A 17786-nucleotide genomic window follows, 5' to 3' on the forward strand; every position below is an offset into this window, starting at 1 on the left:
AGTTGGGAATAGAAGACCACAAGGAGATGGGGAGCTGTGGTCTGGTCATTTGTTTTCACAGCTGGCGGAGTCAATCATTCTCTCTTAAAAGCTTATTTGACAGGTGAGAAATTCCTCCTCTCTAGATCATTCCAGGAACTCCTCAGCATCAATCTGAGCTGGGAGAGGGGCCTGAAGGGGAAGGGAGTGGTGCTGAAATCGTGCTGAGCATGTCCCCGGGGAAACTCTAGTGCAGGAAGGAGGATTTCGGCGCCAGGAATGTGCTGGTCCAGGGTCCAGAGCGAAGAGAGGGGAGAGCCGGGAAGTCTTTAGTGAGAGGGAGAGGTGCGACCGGAAAATAGAAGATACCTGGAAATGTCCTGAAAGGGATGGAATTGGGGGAGAAGGATGCAGACTGGTGAGAAATCGGGAATAGAAAGAGGTTGGGGCAAGGGGAGAACTGGACAACACGAAGTGCAGAGCCTCGGATGCGGGCATCCAACCTCGGCCGGTGTGGGACCCTTCCAGAGCGCCGGCTAGGCTGGCTGCCGGCCGAGCCCCCGGAGCCGGAAAGTTGGCGCGGCGAGGGGCGGCCGGAGGGCAGTGCCCCCAGCGCGGCGGGGAGGCGCCGGGCTGAGTCGCGCGGCGCCTTACCTTCTGGTCGACGATAGAGCAAGCCATCTCGCGGACGTGCGCCAGGCTGTAGTCCCCGGACGAGTCCTGCAGCAGCAGCACCGGCTCGCGGCTCAAGCCGATCTGCAGATGGAAGGAGATGCCCCCGGCCGGGGCCGCGACGGGACTTAGGAAGGGCGCGGGCCCCGGCCCGGACCCCGGGACCAGCGCGGCCGCCGCCGCCGCCGCTGCCGCCGCCACGGGCAGCAGCGGGCTGGGCGGCCGCAGGACCGGAGGGGCGCTCATCGCTCGGCCAGGCGCGCCGAGGGCCGCGGGGCCCGGCGGCTGAAAAGTTTTGCTGCCGCCGAGCCGGGAGCTTCTTTCTTCAAGAGTCGAGGCGGAAAATAAAAACTTTCCGGAAAAGTCCCCGCGCGGGGGGAAGGGCGAGGGATGAGGATCGGGAGGGGAGGGGGTGGAGAGAAAATGGCCGAGGCGGGAGGGCTGCGCCGGCGGGAGGGCCGCGCCGCCGGCACCGCGGGCGGCGCCGCCGCGCGGAGGAGCAGCAGCTGCGGCGCGCGCGGAGGGACGGGGCGGCGGGTCTGCGAGGCCGGGGCGCCGGGCGGGGGCGGGGAAGGGGGCGCGAGGGGCGGGGTAGGGGAGCGAGGGGCGGGCACTGCGGAGCCACCACCCGGCGGGCGCCGGAGCCGCAAGAGCCGCGGCCGCGCGGCCGCACTGGCCACAGTGTGCCCGGTGGCCGCCCCCTGCGCCCGAGGTTCCCTGGGCCTGAGCCTCCCCTGGCTCGGGCAGGACTGAGCGGCAGGGAATGAGGCCGCCTCCGCGAGCATGGTTCGACCCTTCCCTCCCTCCCTCCGGGACCCCGCTCTCTTCGCTGTCCCGGCTGCCCGACTGCGGACGGACGGGACGGGGCGCCCTTCCTACGGCCCGCTGCCCGGTACTAGGAGCTTCACGGTCCCCACAGTCCTCGCCACATCATCCAAATGTCCGAGGACGACGCACTTCTACCCGTGAGGTGGCCTGTGCTAAACTCAAGAATGCCAAGCCCTGCGGTTCTCCGTGGGTCTTACCTTCGGAGGGAGGATGAAAATAGAGGGTCTTCGGAAACCCACTTACATCCCGGGTCCTTCCAGGAACCCTTGGGTTCGTTGCCAAAGAGGGTGGGAAGCCAATCCACGGAAATATATTTAACCTGTCTTTACTTTTTTTGACACTGACACACCCTGATACCAAAGCCCACACATTCCACCGCAGCTCCCAAGGCACCAGACATAAGTTGCTAAACTCAGACTAAGTTCTCCTTTGAAAGAGAAGGCATTCATTGTCTACATTTTTAAAAAAGAGGAAGGTCTGATGCAGTCTCTGTCCCTTACCCTTATTCTTTGTGTCTGAAGCTTCTACCCCGCAAAGTCCTCAGAATCCGTTCCTTCATTGTAAAGTCAGCTTTATATATACCAGTGATGCTCCCAGCGGCGCTACCAGCTAGGTTGGGCACCATCGGCTTTAGTTTTGATAGTTGTTCCCTGCTGTTGCCCTTCTTGTAGTTTTGGCGGGGTTGGGGAGGTGGGAAGGGTGCTTGGAGAGGAATTCTACTCTTCTCCTCCTACCAGGGTATGCTTCGCACACTGCACAGGGTGGGTGACGGTGCAGATGCACAGGGCCTCACCTTTGAAAGGCCCTGCCACACTGATGTGCTGACTGTCACCATCTTGGAATACTTAATGGTTTTTTGTTTGTTTGTTTTTTTCATTTTGCAGTGTGTTAGTTGCTCAGTCGTGTCCGAATCTTTGCAACCCCATGGACTTAGCCTGCCAGTCTCCTCTATCCTTGGAATTCTCTAGGCAAGAATACTGGAGTGGGTAGTCATTTCCTTCTCCAGGGCATCTTCCCCACTCAGAGATCAAACCCATGTCTCCTGCATTGCAGGCAGATTCTTTACCACTGCGCCACCAGGGAAGCCTGGGAGACAGACAAATTATGTAGCCCACTTTTCCACTTCCCTAGTCCTTCCCCTTATATGGCACAAGCACCCACGCATGTGCAAACACACACAGGCAAACTAATAATGTATGTTTTATTTTGTACTGTTACATTGTTTATGTCTTGACCTCTGTTTCTGACCCAAGACATGACATTTCAAGGTGATTTTCTCTTCAATCCTCTTCCCCACGGTCAGTAATGGAGACCTGAATGTCCTCAAAGGCATTGTCACTCACTGCTCTAGAAGAGACCTGAATTTTTCTGTCTCTGGATTTGATGGTGTGAGAAGGTCTACATATGTGTTGGCAGTTTCCGTTTTCTTACTTAAAAAGTGGTTCACTTCATCTATCCATCCATCCCTCCATCCATCCCTCCATCCATCCATCACATGCTCCTGTGGAGTCCGACTCTTTGCGACCCCAAGGACTTAGCCTGCCAGGCTCCTCTGTCCACTGGTCCTCCAGGCAAGAATACTAGAGTGAGTAGCCATTTCCTCATCCAGGGGATCTTCCTGATCCAGGGATTAAACCCACGTCTCCTGCATTGCAGGTGGATTCTTTACCCCTTGAGCCATTGCGGAAGCAATTTCCCTAATATACCAGATTCAGCTAAGCTAGAAGAAGCATGGGCTTTCCCAGTGGCTCAGCAGTAAAGAATCTGCCTGTCAATGCAGGAGATTCACCTTCTATCGCCAGGTCAGGAAGATCCCCCGTAGAAAGAAATGGCAATTCACTCCAGTATTCTTGCCTGGGAAATCCCATGGACAGAAGAGCCTGGTGGGCTACAGTCCATGCGGTCTCAAACGTGTTGGACATAATTTAGTGACGGAACAACAAGGAGAAGAGTGGAATTATTCTTAATGCTATGCCTTTTGGTTCTCTGCTGTTTTTTAATGTCAGAAAATGTATTTCATTTTCTTTTAAAGTCTGAATAAAGTCAATATTCCCACAATTTCCTATTACCAGACAAAAAAGTCTGCTGGTCAGTTTACAAGGCCTTACAAAAAGCTAGTTTTGCTTAACTTGGAGCCAAAACCTGAATGACAGAAAAGGCCCTTAAGAAGATCAGGGGGAATTACGAACTAGGCATAGGAAACAGCTGGTGTAAAGGAACTAACACAAGAATGTACTTAGCATTTTCAAGGCACAGGAAAAGAAGGGCAAGTACCTGAGATGAGGTCAGAGACGTGGTTGAAGCCAGATCACAAAATGTCTTGAAAGCCCATTGTAAAAGAGCTTTCATTCTATTCTCAGTGCACTGTCCAACCACTGGAAGATTTTAAAGCAGGGAATGATAAGATTTAATTAGCATTTTAAAAAAATCACTCTCTGGCTCTGTGTATAGGAGAAAAGAGTCAAAGCAGAGACACCAGGTTGGATATTAGCAGTTGTCCAGTCTAAAGACATATATGGCTTGGATGACTCTGGTCGTTAAGTTCAGATACTAAAAAATGTAAAGTTGCAGGATCTAATTTGGAGTCAGATCTGAAGGTCTTAATGATGAATCAGATGTTTATGAGAAGTAACAAAACAGCAGAGTTGTGAAAGACTCCTAGATTTCTGAGCAATTAGCCTCATGGTAGTGCTGATAACTGATACAGAGAAGACAGGGAGGAAGCAAGTTTGGGGAGAAATAAGATTTCTGCTTTGTGTTGAATTTGAGATGCCACTGGGTATTCAACTTAGAAATAACAGTTACAGTTGAGTATTTGAGTCTAGAGTTCAGGAAAGAGAGGATGGTCAGAAATACACTTGAAAATCGTTAAGTGTGGAGATGTTTCAAAGTGAGATTAGATGAGCTCACTAGAAAGGGAGGGATTGAGGCAGTCATCAGTTATATGAGACAGGAACTTAGATGTCCTACATAGGAAGAAAGCTGTGGAACAATAACTTGTTTCCTATACTCTGATTTCTCAATAGTTTGAAGGATGTTGGAAGTAATTGAGAAGAAAACCAGGGGCAGGAGAGAGAATTCTAAGGAACTGTAATTCTGGAGAATTAGAATCACTTTTAAGAAGCTGGTAAATTACTGGATGCAAGAGAGTGAATAAAGAGAAACAAGAAGAAAAAGAGTCTCAGAAAGGGTCCCACAGAACACACTTTGGGAAATGGAGTACTATTCAACAAATGTAAAAGAATTTCAGTTAAATTTTGAAGGTAAAGAAAATTGCTCAGAATTAAAAGCAGATACTTTGAAGAACACCACAAATGGCAAAAACAGATGCATACTGAGTGTCCAGCAGTTCACAATCCGTAATCAGAAAGAGAATTCAGAATAACCTGATTTGAATAGTTGTCAGTTTGGAAGCACAATATACCTTGTCCAGATGAAACAGACAGTGGAGAAAGAAAAATGAGTAAGAAACATAATGTAATTAGGCTGAAAGGATCCTATCTATCCCCAAGTACAATCATTTTACAGCCTAAAAAACTGAAAGCAGAGAAATTATATACTAATGTGGAAAATTGAAATTTGAAAGAGAAAGTATGGTCCCAGAACGGCCTCCTTTTTACACAACTGATCATTGGAAGCTATAAGCATGAAGATAACGGATGATGAATGGACGATAGATGATTAATGTATATGACAACTATTTTATATTGTTTGTCTCCTTACAAGAGTTCATAAATGATAGTGTGCAAGATCAGGTTAAATAAAGTTAATGATACAAAGCTGGCACAACAGAAAAATAATGTCCTAATGAAGATATCAACCATACAATTATCTGCCAAAGTATTGTTCTGCTAAAGCCTGAGCTTGTGACAAAATGTTACCTTGTCTTATTGATAATTTTGTGGCAAATAAAACAGAAAAGAAGTGAAGTTCATTTTTACCAAGAAGTAAAACTAATTTATTATTTAAGAAAGCAAATTTCAAAACTGCAAAGAAAAAACAAATATGATCCTAGAGTCAGAGACCCTCAAAAGGACAGGAGGCCTTCAAAGAAAAGCACTTAACTATAAAATGACAAATGATCAAGGTGAGGAATAAATTTACAGCAGTATGACTACACTTTAAGTTTTGAATGAGTACATATCTGCAAAGAGAATGAATGAGTAGACATAAGCTGTATTAGAAAGAGTAAATGAAAATAAAGGTTATTCGTGAACCATGAACTTCCCCTTGAACTTCCAGATGTTCAAGCTGGTTTTAGAAAAGGCAGAGGAACCAGAGATCAAATTGCCAACATCCGCTGGGTCATCAAAAAAGCAAGAGAGTTCCAGAAGAACATCCATTTCTACTTTATTGACTATGCCAAAGCCTTTGACTGTGTGGATCACAATAAACTGTGAAAAATTCTGAAAGAGATGGGCATACCAGACCACCTGACCTGCCTCTTGAGAAACCTGTGTGCAGATCAGGAAGCAACAGTTAGAACTGGACATGGAACAACAGACTGGTTCCAAATAGGAAAAAGAGTACATCAAGGCTGTATATTGTCACCCTGCTTATTTAACTTCTATGCAGAGTACATCATGAGAAACGCTGGGCTGGAAGAAGCACAAGTTGGAATCAGGATTGCCGGGAGAAATATCAATAACTTTAGATATGCAGATGACACCACCCTTATGGCAGAAAGTGAAGAGGAACTAAAGAGCCTCTTGATAAAAGTGAAAGAGGAGAGTGAAAATGTTGGCTTAAAGCTCAACATTCAGAAAACGAAGATCATGGCATCCGGTCCCATCACTTCATGGGAGATAGATGGGGAAACAGTGGAAACAGTGTCAGACTTTATTTTTCTGGGCTCCAAAATCACTGCAGATGGTGACTGCAGCCATGAAATTAAAAGACGCTTACTCCTTGGAAGGAAAGTTATGACCAACCTAGACAGCATATTCAAAAGCAGAGACATTACTTTGCCAACAAATGTCCATCTAGTCAAGGCTATGGTTTTTCCAGTAGTCATGTATGGATGTGAGAGTTGAAAAGCATCAATTAAATGCTTTTGAACTGTGGTGCTGGAGAGGACTCTTGAGAGTCCCTTGGACTGCAAGGAGATCCAACCAGTGCATCCTAAAGGAGATCAGTCCTGGGTGTTCATTGGAAGGACTGATGTTGAAGCTGAAACTCCAATACTTTGGCCACCTGATGCAGAGAGCTGACTCATTGGAAAAGCCCCTGATGCTGGGAAAGATTGAGAGCAGGAAGAGAAGGGGACGACAGAGGATGAGGTGGTTGGATGGCATCATCGACTTGATGGAGATGGGTTTGGGTGAACTCCGGGAGTTGGTGATGGACAGGGAGGCCTGGCGTGCTGCGGTTCATGGGGTCGCAAAGAGTCAGACACGACTGAGCGAGTGAACTGAACTAAGCTAAAAACAACATGTACTAGCAATACGAGATTGCCAAGTTTTTTAAACATTCTTTCCCCCAAAGAATTAACTTGTAGGCAATAACTGAATTTTTCTATTTAATTTTTGCTTATGTGTGAGGTTACACATTTTAATGTGTTCATAGATCACATGTATATCTTCTTTTCAAATATTATGTTCTAAGTTCCTCATACATTTTTATATTGGAATATTTCCTGCTATTAATGAATAAGAGATTGTCATATATAAGGAATGCCATTCCTTTCTTATGCATGCTAAGTCGATTTAGTTGTGTCTGACTCTTTGCGACCCTATGGGTTGTAGCCCACCAGGATATTCTGTCCATGGGATTCTCCAGGCAAGAGTACTGGAGTGGATTGCCATGCTCTCCTCCTGGGCAGCTTCCCGACCCAGGGATCAGATGGGATCAAACCCATATCACTTGCATCTCCTGCGCTGGCAGGCTTGTTCTTTACCACCAGCGCCACCTGGGCAGATAGCGTGCCCACCTGGGCAGATAGCGTGCTGGGCAGACACACAGAGGCAAATGCTTTTTGTCACTCATCTTTTAACTTTTTATGGGGTTGTATCTTTCAAGCTGCTTTATGTTTTTTCTTTTTCTGCCTTTGTGTGTATTGCTTAGAAAGGCTCTCCCTAATCTGAGATCGGGAGAAGGCAGTGGCACCCCACTCCAGTACTCTTGCCTGGAAAATCCCATGGACGGAGGAGCCTGGTGGGCTGCAGTCCATGGGGTCGCTAGGAGTCGGACACGACTGACGCGACTTAGCAGCAGCAGCAATCTGAGATCAGAAAAAATATTCATCTGTAGTTTTTATTTTCCATTATTACTCTATAATTTTGCTTTATAAGAAATTTAATCAATCTGGGAGCTATCTGAGTACATGTACTGATTTCTAGACCTATTTTTTCTAAAATATCAATTGTCTCAGCTATTGGAGGACATTTTTATTTTTTTTATATTCATCAGTGGGCTAGAAAAAATAGATCCAGCTTCCAGGATTTAGCTTGAAGTTTTTTTATTTTTTTACCTATATCTCTCTGTTTAAAGTCATGAGTGAACTTTAAAATTTTTTTGTCCAAAATGTTGAACGTTTAATATCTTGCACACATTCAAAATACCTGCATTTACAAATATTTCTATTTAAATCTATGTTCTTTTGCTAGACTTTTTCCCCTAAACATCATTCCTTCCTGGACAGTAATAACTTTGACTCTGCTGTTCTAATGAGAACTAAAATCTACTGGCTCCAAGGTATTACAAAATTTGCTCAAGTCTCCTGTAGAAAACAGAATGAAACACTTTTTCCTTGGACTTCAGTATACTCAGAAGGCTATTGCTTACAGTTGCCAACTCTGTTTGTGCACATCAGCTTTCATCATGTCGATCCAACATTCAAATTCAGAAACCATTAGTAGCAGCATTTTTTAAAAAATATATAAAGATGCAATTCTTCTAATCTTATTTTTCAAGACCCATTGGTTCTAGGGATACAAACTGTTCCTCCATTCTTACTGGATCTTACAAGTTTTCATAGCCAAATATTTTATAACTATGAATATCAAATACATCCCATCAGTTGATACAATTCCATAACTTACTCTGTTTAGTACATGTTATTTTGTGACACTTTACATGCTGTTTATTCAGTATTTTTTATAAAGCACTGACTAAATCCTGAAAAACTAATAGGAAAGAGTAAAGGAGGTACAATTAATACAAAGTTGCTGTTTGGGTTCCTTCCTGGAAAAAAATATTTTTTGAGCTGAAATTTCTTGTGTGTGGTTTCTAATGCTTTATTTGGAAAATAAACTTTTTAAGAGAAAGAATTTGGCAGATTTTTTTTCTTCGTGACATAACCAGGAAAAATAGTTTTAATAGTTTGAGAAAAAAATAATTTGCTTTTCTTGGCTTAGAAAAATTTTTAATGACTTTATTTCTAAAACTCACTTATTACTATAAAATTCATATTCCACTAGGATAAAAGGCTGCATAATTTAAATTAAGTCATTTATATGAAATTAAAGCTATATTTTATTATTTCTTATCCTCAAACATAACATCATAAAAAATCATATTATTGCAACCACAGTAAACTTCTTACCCATACTCTACTATTTTAAACTGATTTACACATTTGATCTCACATATCATCAAAGTAAACATCTCTACCTCATACAGCTCAAATTAGAATATTCACTTCTTGAATTATATATTTTGTATTTATTTTAAATATATAAATTCTTTATATGATTTTATATATTGTTATAAGTATATTTTGTTTTGTTCAATAATTTGCCATCCAGACTAAAGAAAATTGAAGTCCTCATAAACTGGAAAAAAATCATTATGTTTTTGACTTGTTTCAGAATGTATTCAAGAAAAGAATTATGTACTTACTCTTTTAGATAAATGAAGAGCATTCTAGAATGTCTTAACTTTTACACTTTGCTGCCCTGCTTGAATGCCAAAGTCAACAAGTATAGACAATGAGATGTGAATGCTTGTTGGTTTGTCCATATCACAGCAGTCCTATCACTGCCCAGCATATCTTTCTCTTCTCTTTATTAGTACATATTCAACTATATCTAACCTTGCAAGTTGAATTTTTTTAAAAATTAGTTACTGAAATAAATTTTACTTGCTTAGGACCTTCCCTGGTGGTTCAGGCAGTAAAGAATCTGCTTGCAGTGCAGGAGACCCAGGTTTCATCCCTCGGTCAAGAAGATCCCCTGGAGGAGGAGATGGCAATCCACTCTAGTATTCTTGCCTGGAGAATTCCATGGACAGAGGAGCCTGGTGGGCTACAGTCCATGGGGTCGCAAAGAGTCAGAAACAACTGAGTGACTAACACTTTCACTTTCTTTGGAGAAATAGAATGATTTAAGTCACCTATGAGGAAGATTCATTTTAACATTTATTTCTTTAACCAATATTTTCTTTGTTTTTATATACAATTTTGAATATCTCATAATGGAATGATAAATGGATTTACATGGTGTTAACTTGTGACATATCCCCTGCATCTTTTCAAAAAAAAAAAAAGCCATTTTAATCATCAGAAACATTTATATTAAAATAAAGCAGTGCAAAAATGGGGTTTCCCCAGCTAGCTCACCAGTAAAGAATCTGCTTGCAATGCAGGAGACACAAGAGACACAGGTTCTCTCTCTGGATAGGGAAGATCCCCTGGAGGAGAAAATGGCAACCCACTACAGTATTCTTGCCAGGAAAATCTCATGGACAGAGGAGCCTTGTGGGCTATAGTCCATGGAATCACAAAGAGTTGGACAGGACTGAGCAACTGAGCACTCAGTGCAAAAATCTCAACTAATATCCATGATTTCTGCTGAAGCATTTAGCCCTCATCCTCCTCACAGTCACTACAAAAGAAGGAAAGTAATGTATTTTCTAATTCTTACTGTCTGATTTTAAACAAAAATTTTATCACGTGTTCATATTACATAGGACAGAAAAACACTTGGTTTAGAATCTGAGCTTCAAGGGCAAGACTCTTGTTTTACCTACCCTTCTATCCCTTAGCACCCAAACATAGCAAATGTTTGTTATTGTGCTTTTTTTGAATAAAACTGTTCAACTACAATCAGAAGATTATAAATACAGCAAATTTTTTTCAAGATAATAGTCTTTTATATCCACTCTGCTCAAAAGCTCAAGTCACAGAAACCAACTCTACTTCAGACATTTCCTCACAGCACTCAGTTAATGAGATTCAGATAAATTCTATTCTTGTGACCTAGTCTGACATAGTTAGCTCCCCTGGCCTGATATGTTCATAGCATTTTCTCAGTGCTATTTCTCTAGCATCTATCACATTATAAGGATTTTAACTTGCATCTTATACCTGTGGGTATTTCCAGAACCAATTATTAAAACTGATACAGAATAAATGCTGATACTTGGTAACAGTTTAATAATTGTTTATTGAAGGAATCAGTAACTTGAGTTTGAAATGGCTCAAAATAAATAAAATGAATTGCATAATCTAATGGCCTAGCTTTTTCCAAAATCAAGTACTTCAGCTGTGCTTCTAACATGGAATAACATGCATTGTTTTTTGGAGATTATAAAAGTGGTATTTGCTAATTTAGAACATTTGGAAAGAAGAAAAATCAAAATAAAAATAATCTATCAGCTACTAACTCAGTTAATGTTAATCTTCTATTTCTCCTATGTGAGTATGTATATAAAGTAATATTAAAAGTAGTTGTTTTCTAATATGATTTCAAATTTAATATACCAAAATATTTTTCTGAAGTCATTAAATATTCTTCAGAAACATCATATGGGATAGCTGCAGAGTATTCTAGAATAAATTTTGTGACTTGCTATTGTGACATTTACTTTATTTTTGTTTTCCCTAGGACACTTTTAAAAATGTGAATAATAGCACTATTACTTGGGCAATAAAGATATTCACAAATTGAATATCTGCAGGAAAAAATGTATAAATAAGATTAATAAATTGTGGGCGGTATTGGCTCTGCTAACAAGGATTATATCTAGAGGCTTTTAAAATAGAATCATTTAAAAATGCACAAAATTTCAAAGAATTCATAATGGTGACATATATTAAGCTGACATAAAATCTGAAAAACCATTTCTTTAAAATTAGCAAGACACTTGGTAGCTTTTTAAATTGAATATTCAAATCAAATTTGACACCTCAGGAGAACATCAGTTCTGCTGTCAGAAATCAAAACAGTGATGTATGCTATATTTAGAAAGTAAGTGATAGAATATATATTTTTTACTGTATTTTATTATGACAGAATTTAATTAACTTCATGAAATATCATTGACAAGTGAAATTGTAAAGTATTTGCTTTGCTACTTTCTAACCATACTTTTTGTTAATTGGCTAGAAATATAAGTGCCAATCTAATTTTCTTAATGCTAAAGTATAGTGCTTTTAAAATTATAAGCACATGATTCAAAAGCTGATGGAATAAAGGATGTTTAAAATTGATTTTTTAAACCTAGTAAAACTTTTTTTTTTAATTTCTATTTTAACAAACCAATCCCATTTTCAAGATAACAAAATCATGGATTATTGGGTAATGATAAAATTGGTTAAATAATCTAGTTTTTAGATAAAACAATAATTAAGCAATATTATTCTATTGGACCTATAAAATTTGCTTCCTCATTCCCAAATTATGTCAGTACAGCATCTCTAAGTGACCTATGTTCTTCAGTTCAGTTCAGTTCAGTCGCTCAGTCATGTCCGACTCTTCGAGACCCCATGAATTGCAGCACGCCAGCCTCCCTGTCCATCACCAACTCCCAGAGATCACCCAAACTCATGTCCATCAAGTCGGTGATGCCATCCAGCCATCTCATCCTCTGTCGTCCCCTTCTCCTCCTGCCCCCAATACGTCCCAGCATCAGAGTCTTTTCCAATGAGTCAACTCTTCACATGAGGTGGCCAAAGTATTGGAGTTTCAGCTTTAGCATCAGTCCTTCCAAAGAACACCCAGGACTGATCTCCTTTAGAATGGACTGGTTGGATCTCCTTGCAGTCCAAGGGACTCTCAAGAGTCTTCTCCAACACCACAGTTCAAAAGCATCAATTCTTAGGCACTCAGCTTTCTTCACAGTCCAACTCTCACATCCATACATAACAACTGGAAAAACCATAGCCTTGACTAGATGAACCTTTGTTGGCAAAGTCATGTCTCTGCTTTTGAATATGCTGTCTAGGTTGGTCATAACTTTCCTTCCAAGGAGTAAGCGTCTTTTAATTTCATGGCTGCAATCACCATCTGCAGTGATTTTGGAGCCCCCAAAAATAAAGTCTGACACTGTTTCCACTGTTTCCCCATCTATTTCCCATGAAATGATGGGACCAGATGCAATGATCTTAGTTTTCTGAATGTTGACCTATGTTTTTGCTGCTGCTGCTGCTGCTAAGTCACTTCAGTCATGTCCGACTCTGTGCGACCCCATAGATGGCAGTTCACCAGTAGTCACTGTTAAACTGCATGCTTGTGGAGCATTTTGACAGTCCATAGCCTTGAAACAATCTGAGGAAAGCTAGCTTCTTTGGAATAAATATGTCACATACACAGACACATACACATACATTCCAGTATTGTATTAGCAAAACTAAAACTAGGGTCATTACAAAATAGCCCTTTTGGGTATAATCTCAAAATCTTAAAGAATTTACTTTTTAATGGCAGAATGGTGAATGTAGTTGTTATGGGATGAATTGTTTCCCATTAAAATCCCTATATTGAAGCCCTAACCCCCAGGACCTCAGGATGTGGTTGCATTTAGAGGTAGGGCCTTACAGTTAAAAATTAAGCCTTTAGGGAAGCCTCTAATCCAATCAGACTGGAGTCCTAACAAGAAGAGTCCTAAGTAGAAAGATCTACAGAGCATTCATGCCCAGAGGTACCACCATGTGAAGTGGTAGCAAGAGAACAGCCATCTAGCTCCATAAGTGTGAGAAAATAAATTCATATTGCTTAAGCGATCCGGTCTACAATATTATGCTATGCTAGACCTAGCAAACTAACACAATCACACATAATACGTTAGGATAGAATGAATATGTTTCATGTGTACATACAGAGCCAAAAAACAAAAGTCTCTTTTCTTGGACCACTAGACATACAGTACAATAGCCTCTCTTTCTGATGTTTGACCTTTTTAATTTAATCAGAAAAGTGTGGGAGGGGAGCATGTTACTGAAAAATGTCAAGGAAAAATATGAAATTACTTAATAAGATAATATAACCCTGAACTTAACAATTCACAGATAATTAGGATAATAGACTCTTTAATTTTTCTCTTTTTTTAGTTGAATGAGAGACTCTTTAAATTCTACAGTGCTTAACAATTTTCAAAGGTTTCACACACATGATTTAATGTAATCCCGTAATAACTCTGTTTTCCCCTACCTCCATATTGCCTGTCTTCCATTTCTCTCCCCATTGGTAATTCCAGTTTGTTCTCTGTATCTGTGAGTCTGCTTCTTTTTTTTTTTCTTATTCACTAGCTTGTTGTATTTTTTAGAAACCACATATAAGTGACATCATACAGTAGCTCTCTTCCTCCAAGTCCATCCCTGGTGCTGCAAACGGCAGAATTTCGTTCTTTTTATCACTGAGTAGAATTCCTTTATGTATATTCCACTCCATGCCACATCTTCTTTATCCATTCATCTGTCCATGAATGCTTAGGTTGATTTCACACCAAGGCAATTGAAAATAATGCTGCTAGGAACTCTGGGGTGCATGGATCCTTTCGAATTAGTGGGGTTTTCCTCCCCCACATACACACCAAGGAGTGGAATTACTGGGTCATATGGTGGTTCCATTTTTAGGTTTTTTGAGAACTCTCCATACTGCTTTCTACAGTGGCTGCACCAATTTATATTCCACCAATAGTGTATGGGACTTCCCAGGTGGCGCTCCTTGTGAATAACCCGTCTGCCAATGCAGAAGACATAAGAGATCCCTGGCTTGGGAAGATCCCCTGGAGGAGGGCATGGCAACCCACTCCAGTATTCTTGCCTGGAGAACCCCATGGACAGAGGAGCCTGGCGGGCTACAGTTCATGGGGCCGTGAAGAGTTGGATACAACTGAAGCTACTGAGCACACATGCACAACAGTGTGCCAGAGGGTTCCCTTTGCTTTACATCCTTGCCAACGTTTGTTATTTGTGTTTTTTTGGTGATTGCCATTTTGACCAGTGTGAAGGTTTGATTTGCACTTCCCTGGTGATTAGCGATGCTGAGTTCTTGATCTGTTCATGTGGCTGTTGGCTACCAGAATTTCCTCTTTGGAAAAATGTCTATTCAGTTCTTCTATCCACTGTAAATCAGCTTGTTTAGTTTTTTGATGTTGAGTTGTATGAGCTGTTTATATATGTTGGATATGAATCCCTTATCAATCATATCATTTGCAAATATCAGAAGCTGGAGGAATCATGCTCCCTGTCTTCAGATTGTACTACAAAGCTAGGGTCACCAAACAGTGTGATACTTGTGGTTAATTTATCTATAATAAAGGAGGCAAGAATATAGAATGGAGAAAAGATAGTCCCTTCAATAAGCGGTGCTGGGAAAACTGGACAGCTATATACAAAAGAATGAAATTAGAACATGATCTAATAAAAATATACAAAAATAAACTCAAAATGGATTAAAGATCTAAAGGTAAGACTGGATACTATAAAATTAGAGGGAAAAAAAAGGCAGGACAGTCCTTGACATAAATCAAAGCAATTTTTTTTTTGGATCTCTTCTCCAGAAGCAAAGGAAATAAAAGCAAAAATAAACAAATGGGACCTAATTAAACTTAAAAGCTTTCACACAGCAAAGTTAACCATCGATGAAACAAGACAACCTACTGAATAGAATAATAGACTCTTTTTAAGAAAATTAATTTTGCTGTTTTTGATATCAATCTTAATTATTACTGTAATTACAAATTGGATAAAAGCTTATCCCTGAGGGAATGAATACTTTTCAGGATTTAAAAAGTGCTTTAAATAAAATATGAAAAGGGGAAACGGCTCTTTTAGTGTCATCTGCTCACGGTGCCGCCTCCTGCTCCTCCCGCCGCAGCCCTGAGTCACTCACTGCCTGCGCAGCTCCGCCGCTCGGCTCCCCACCCTCGCCACCGATACTTGGCATTTGTACAACATGGCGCACATCGACAACTTGCCTAGGGTAGTTAAAAGACGAGTGAATGCTCTCAAAAACCTTCAAGTTAAATGTGCACAGATAGAAGCCAAATTCTATGAGGAAGTTCATGATCTTGAAAGAAAGTATGCTGTTCTTTATCAGCCTCTGTTTGATAAACGATTTGTGATCATTAATGCCATTTATGAACCTACGGAAGAAGAATGTGAATGGAAACCAGATGAGGAAGATGAAATTTCGGAAGAGCTAAAAGAAAAGGCCAAGATTGAAGATGAGAAAAAGGATGAAGAAAAAGAAGATCCCAAGGGACTTCCTGAGTTTTGATTGACCGTTTTTAAGAATGTTGACTTGCTCAGTGATATGGTTTAGGAACATGATGAGCCTATTCTGAAGCACTTGAAAGATATTAAAGTGAAGTTCTCAGATGCTGGTCAACCTATGAGTTTTGTCTTAGAATTTCACTTTCAACCCAATGAATATATCACAAATGAAGTGTTGACAAAGACATACAGGATGAGGTCAGAACCAGATGATTCTGATCCCTTTTCTTTTGATGGACCGGAAATTATGGGTTGTACAGGGTGCCAGATAGACTGGAAAAAAGGGAAGAATGTCACTTTGAAAATGATTAAGAAGAAGCAGAAACACAAGGGACATGGGACAGTTCGTACTGAGACCAAAACAGTTTCTAATGACTCTTTCTTTAATTTTTTTGCCCCTCCCGAAGTTCCTGAGAGTGGAGATGTGGATGATGATTCTGAAGCTATCCTCACTGCAGACTTTGAAATTGGTCACTTTTTACGTGAGCATATAATCCCAAGATCAGTGTTATGCTTTACTGGAGAAGCTATTGAAGATGATGACGATTATGATGAAGAAGGTGAAGAAGCGGATGAGGAAGGGGAAGAAGAAGGAGATGAGGAAAATGATCCAGACTATGACCCAAAGAAGGATCAAAACCCAGCAGAGTGCAAGCAGTAGTGAAGCAGGATGTATGAGGCCTGAGTATAACCTGCACTGATCTACCTTCTGCTTCCATGGAAGGGATGAATTTACATCATTTGACAAGCCTATTTCAAGTTTTTTGTTGTTTGTTTTCTCATTTTTGTTTTTTCATCCTAAAATAAAAATGTCATATAATTTAAAAAAAAAAAGAAAGAGGGAAACGATTTTCATGTGGTATTTTACATCTTTTAGAATCGATACTGCTGCTGCTGCTGCTGCTGCTAAGCCGCTTCAGTCGTGTCCGACTCTGTGTGACACCACAGACGGCAGCCCACCAGGCTTCCCCGTCCCTGGGATTCTCCAGGCAAGAACACTGGAGTGGGTTGCCATTTCCTTCTCCAATGCATGAAAGTGAAGAGTGAAAATGAAGTTGCTCAGTCATGTCCAACTCTTAGCAACCCCATGGACTGCAGCCTACCAGGCTCCTCCGTCCATGGGATTTTCCAGGCAAGAATTGATACTAGCTGGTTTTATTTGAAGAGTTTTAGAGGTAGAAGTGGTATTATAGACCATCCTACCTAATTGGGCTTCCCCTGTGGCTCAGCTGGTAAAGAATCCGCCTGCAATGTGGGAGACCTGGGTTCAGTCCCTAGGTTGGGAAGTTCCCCTGGAGAAGGGAATGGCTACCCACTCCAGTATTCTGGCCTGGGGAATTCCATGGATTGTATAGTCCATGGGGTCACAAAGAGTCAGACACGACTGACAAACTTCAACTTTACCCAATTGCTTCATTTTAGAGGTTAAAAAAGGAATACTCTAGGTCATATAAGTTAGTAGAAGGGCCAAGGAAAGAGTGCCTTCATGCTGCAGCGCTTTCATCCCACCAGTGGTCTGCAATCTGAATTCGGCTATGTACTCCATTAGTACATAGTAGAAGGGCATGTACCTTCTATACATGTGGTTGCATACTTACTTGTAACTTAATATATGTATACTTATATTAATGTTATATGATTAGTGTAAAATGTATACAAAAATAGAAATTCAAAAGAGCATTTACAAACAGGACTTCCAGGTCTGGATAACACTTATTCTATAGTTTTCTTGCTACAACTAAAACCCCTGAACATCATATATTAATGAAACAAAGGGGGACTCTGTAAAGTAGGGAGAAGAAAACAGGCCAACTAGGTATTTTGACAGCCAAGAAATAACACAAAATTCAGTTCACTGTCGTTTTATTGC

At 41.1% G+C, this 17786-nt stretch overlaps 1 protein-coding gene and 1 pseudogene across 2 annotated transcripts in view; one reads left to right on the top strand and one right to left on the bottom strand.

Annotated features, from left to right (window-relative positions):
- PRKD1 (protein kinase D1) overlaps positions 1-1101 on the bottom strand; it is a 347191-nt gene extending 346090 nt beyond the window's left edge. For both annotated transcript variants that reach the window (XM_027521799.1, XM_027521798.1), the window contains exon 1: positions 634-1101. In XM_027521799.1, coding sequence (XP_027377600.1) covers positions 634-897 — 264 coding nt within the window. In that variant the 5' untranslated portion in view covers positions 898-1101. The remainder of the gene's footprint in view (positions 1-633) is intronic.
- A 14495-nt stretch (positions 1102-15596) lies between these two features.
- Positions 15597-16603, top strand: LOC113879553 (annotated as a pseudogene).
- Positions 16604-17786: the final 1183 nt, after the last annotated feature.

This window comes from Bos indicus x Bos taurus, chromosome 21 (assembly GCF_003369695.1).
Source record: "Bos indicus x Bos taurus breed Angus x Brahman F1 hybrid chromosome 21, Bos_hybrid_MaternalHap_v2.0, whole genome shotgun sequence".
In the NCBI taxonomy this organism is placed as follows: domain Eukaryota; kingdom Metazoa; phylum Chordata; class Mammalia; order Artiodactyla; family Bovidae; genus Bos; species Bos indicus x Bos taurus.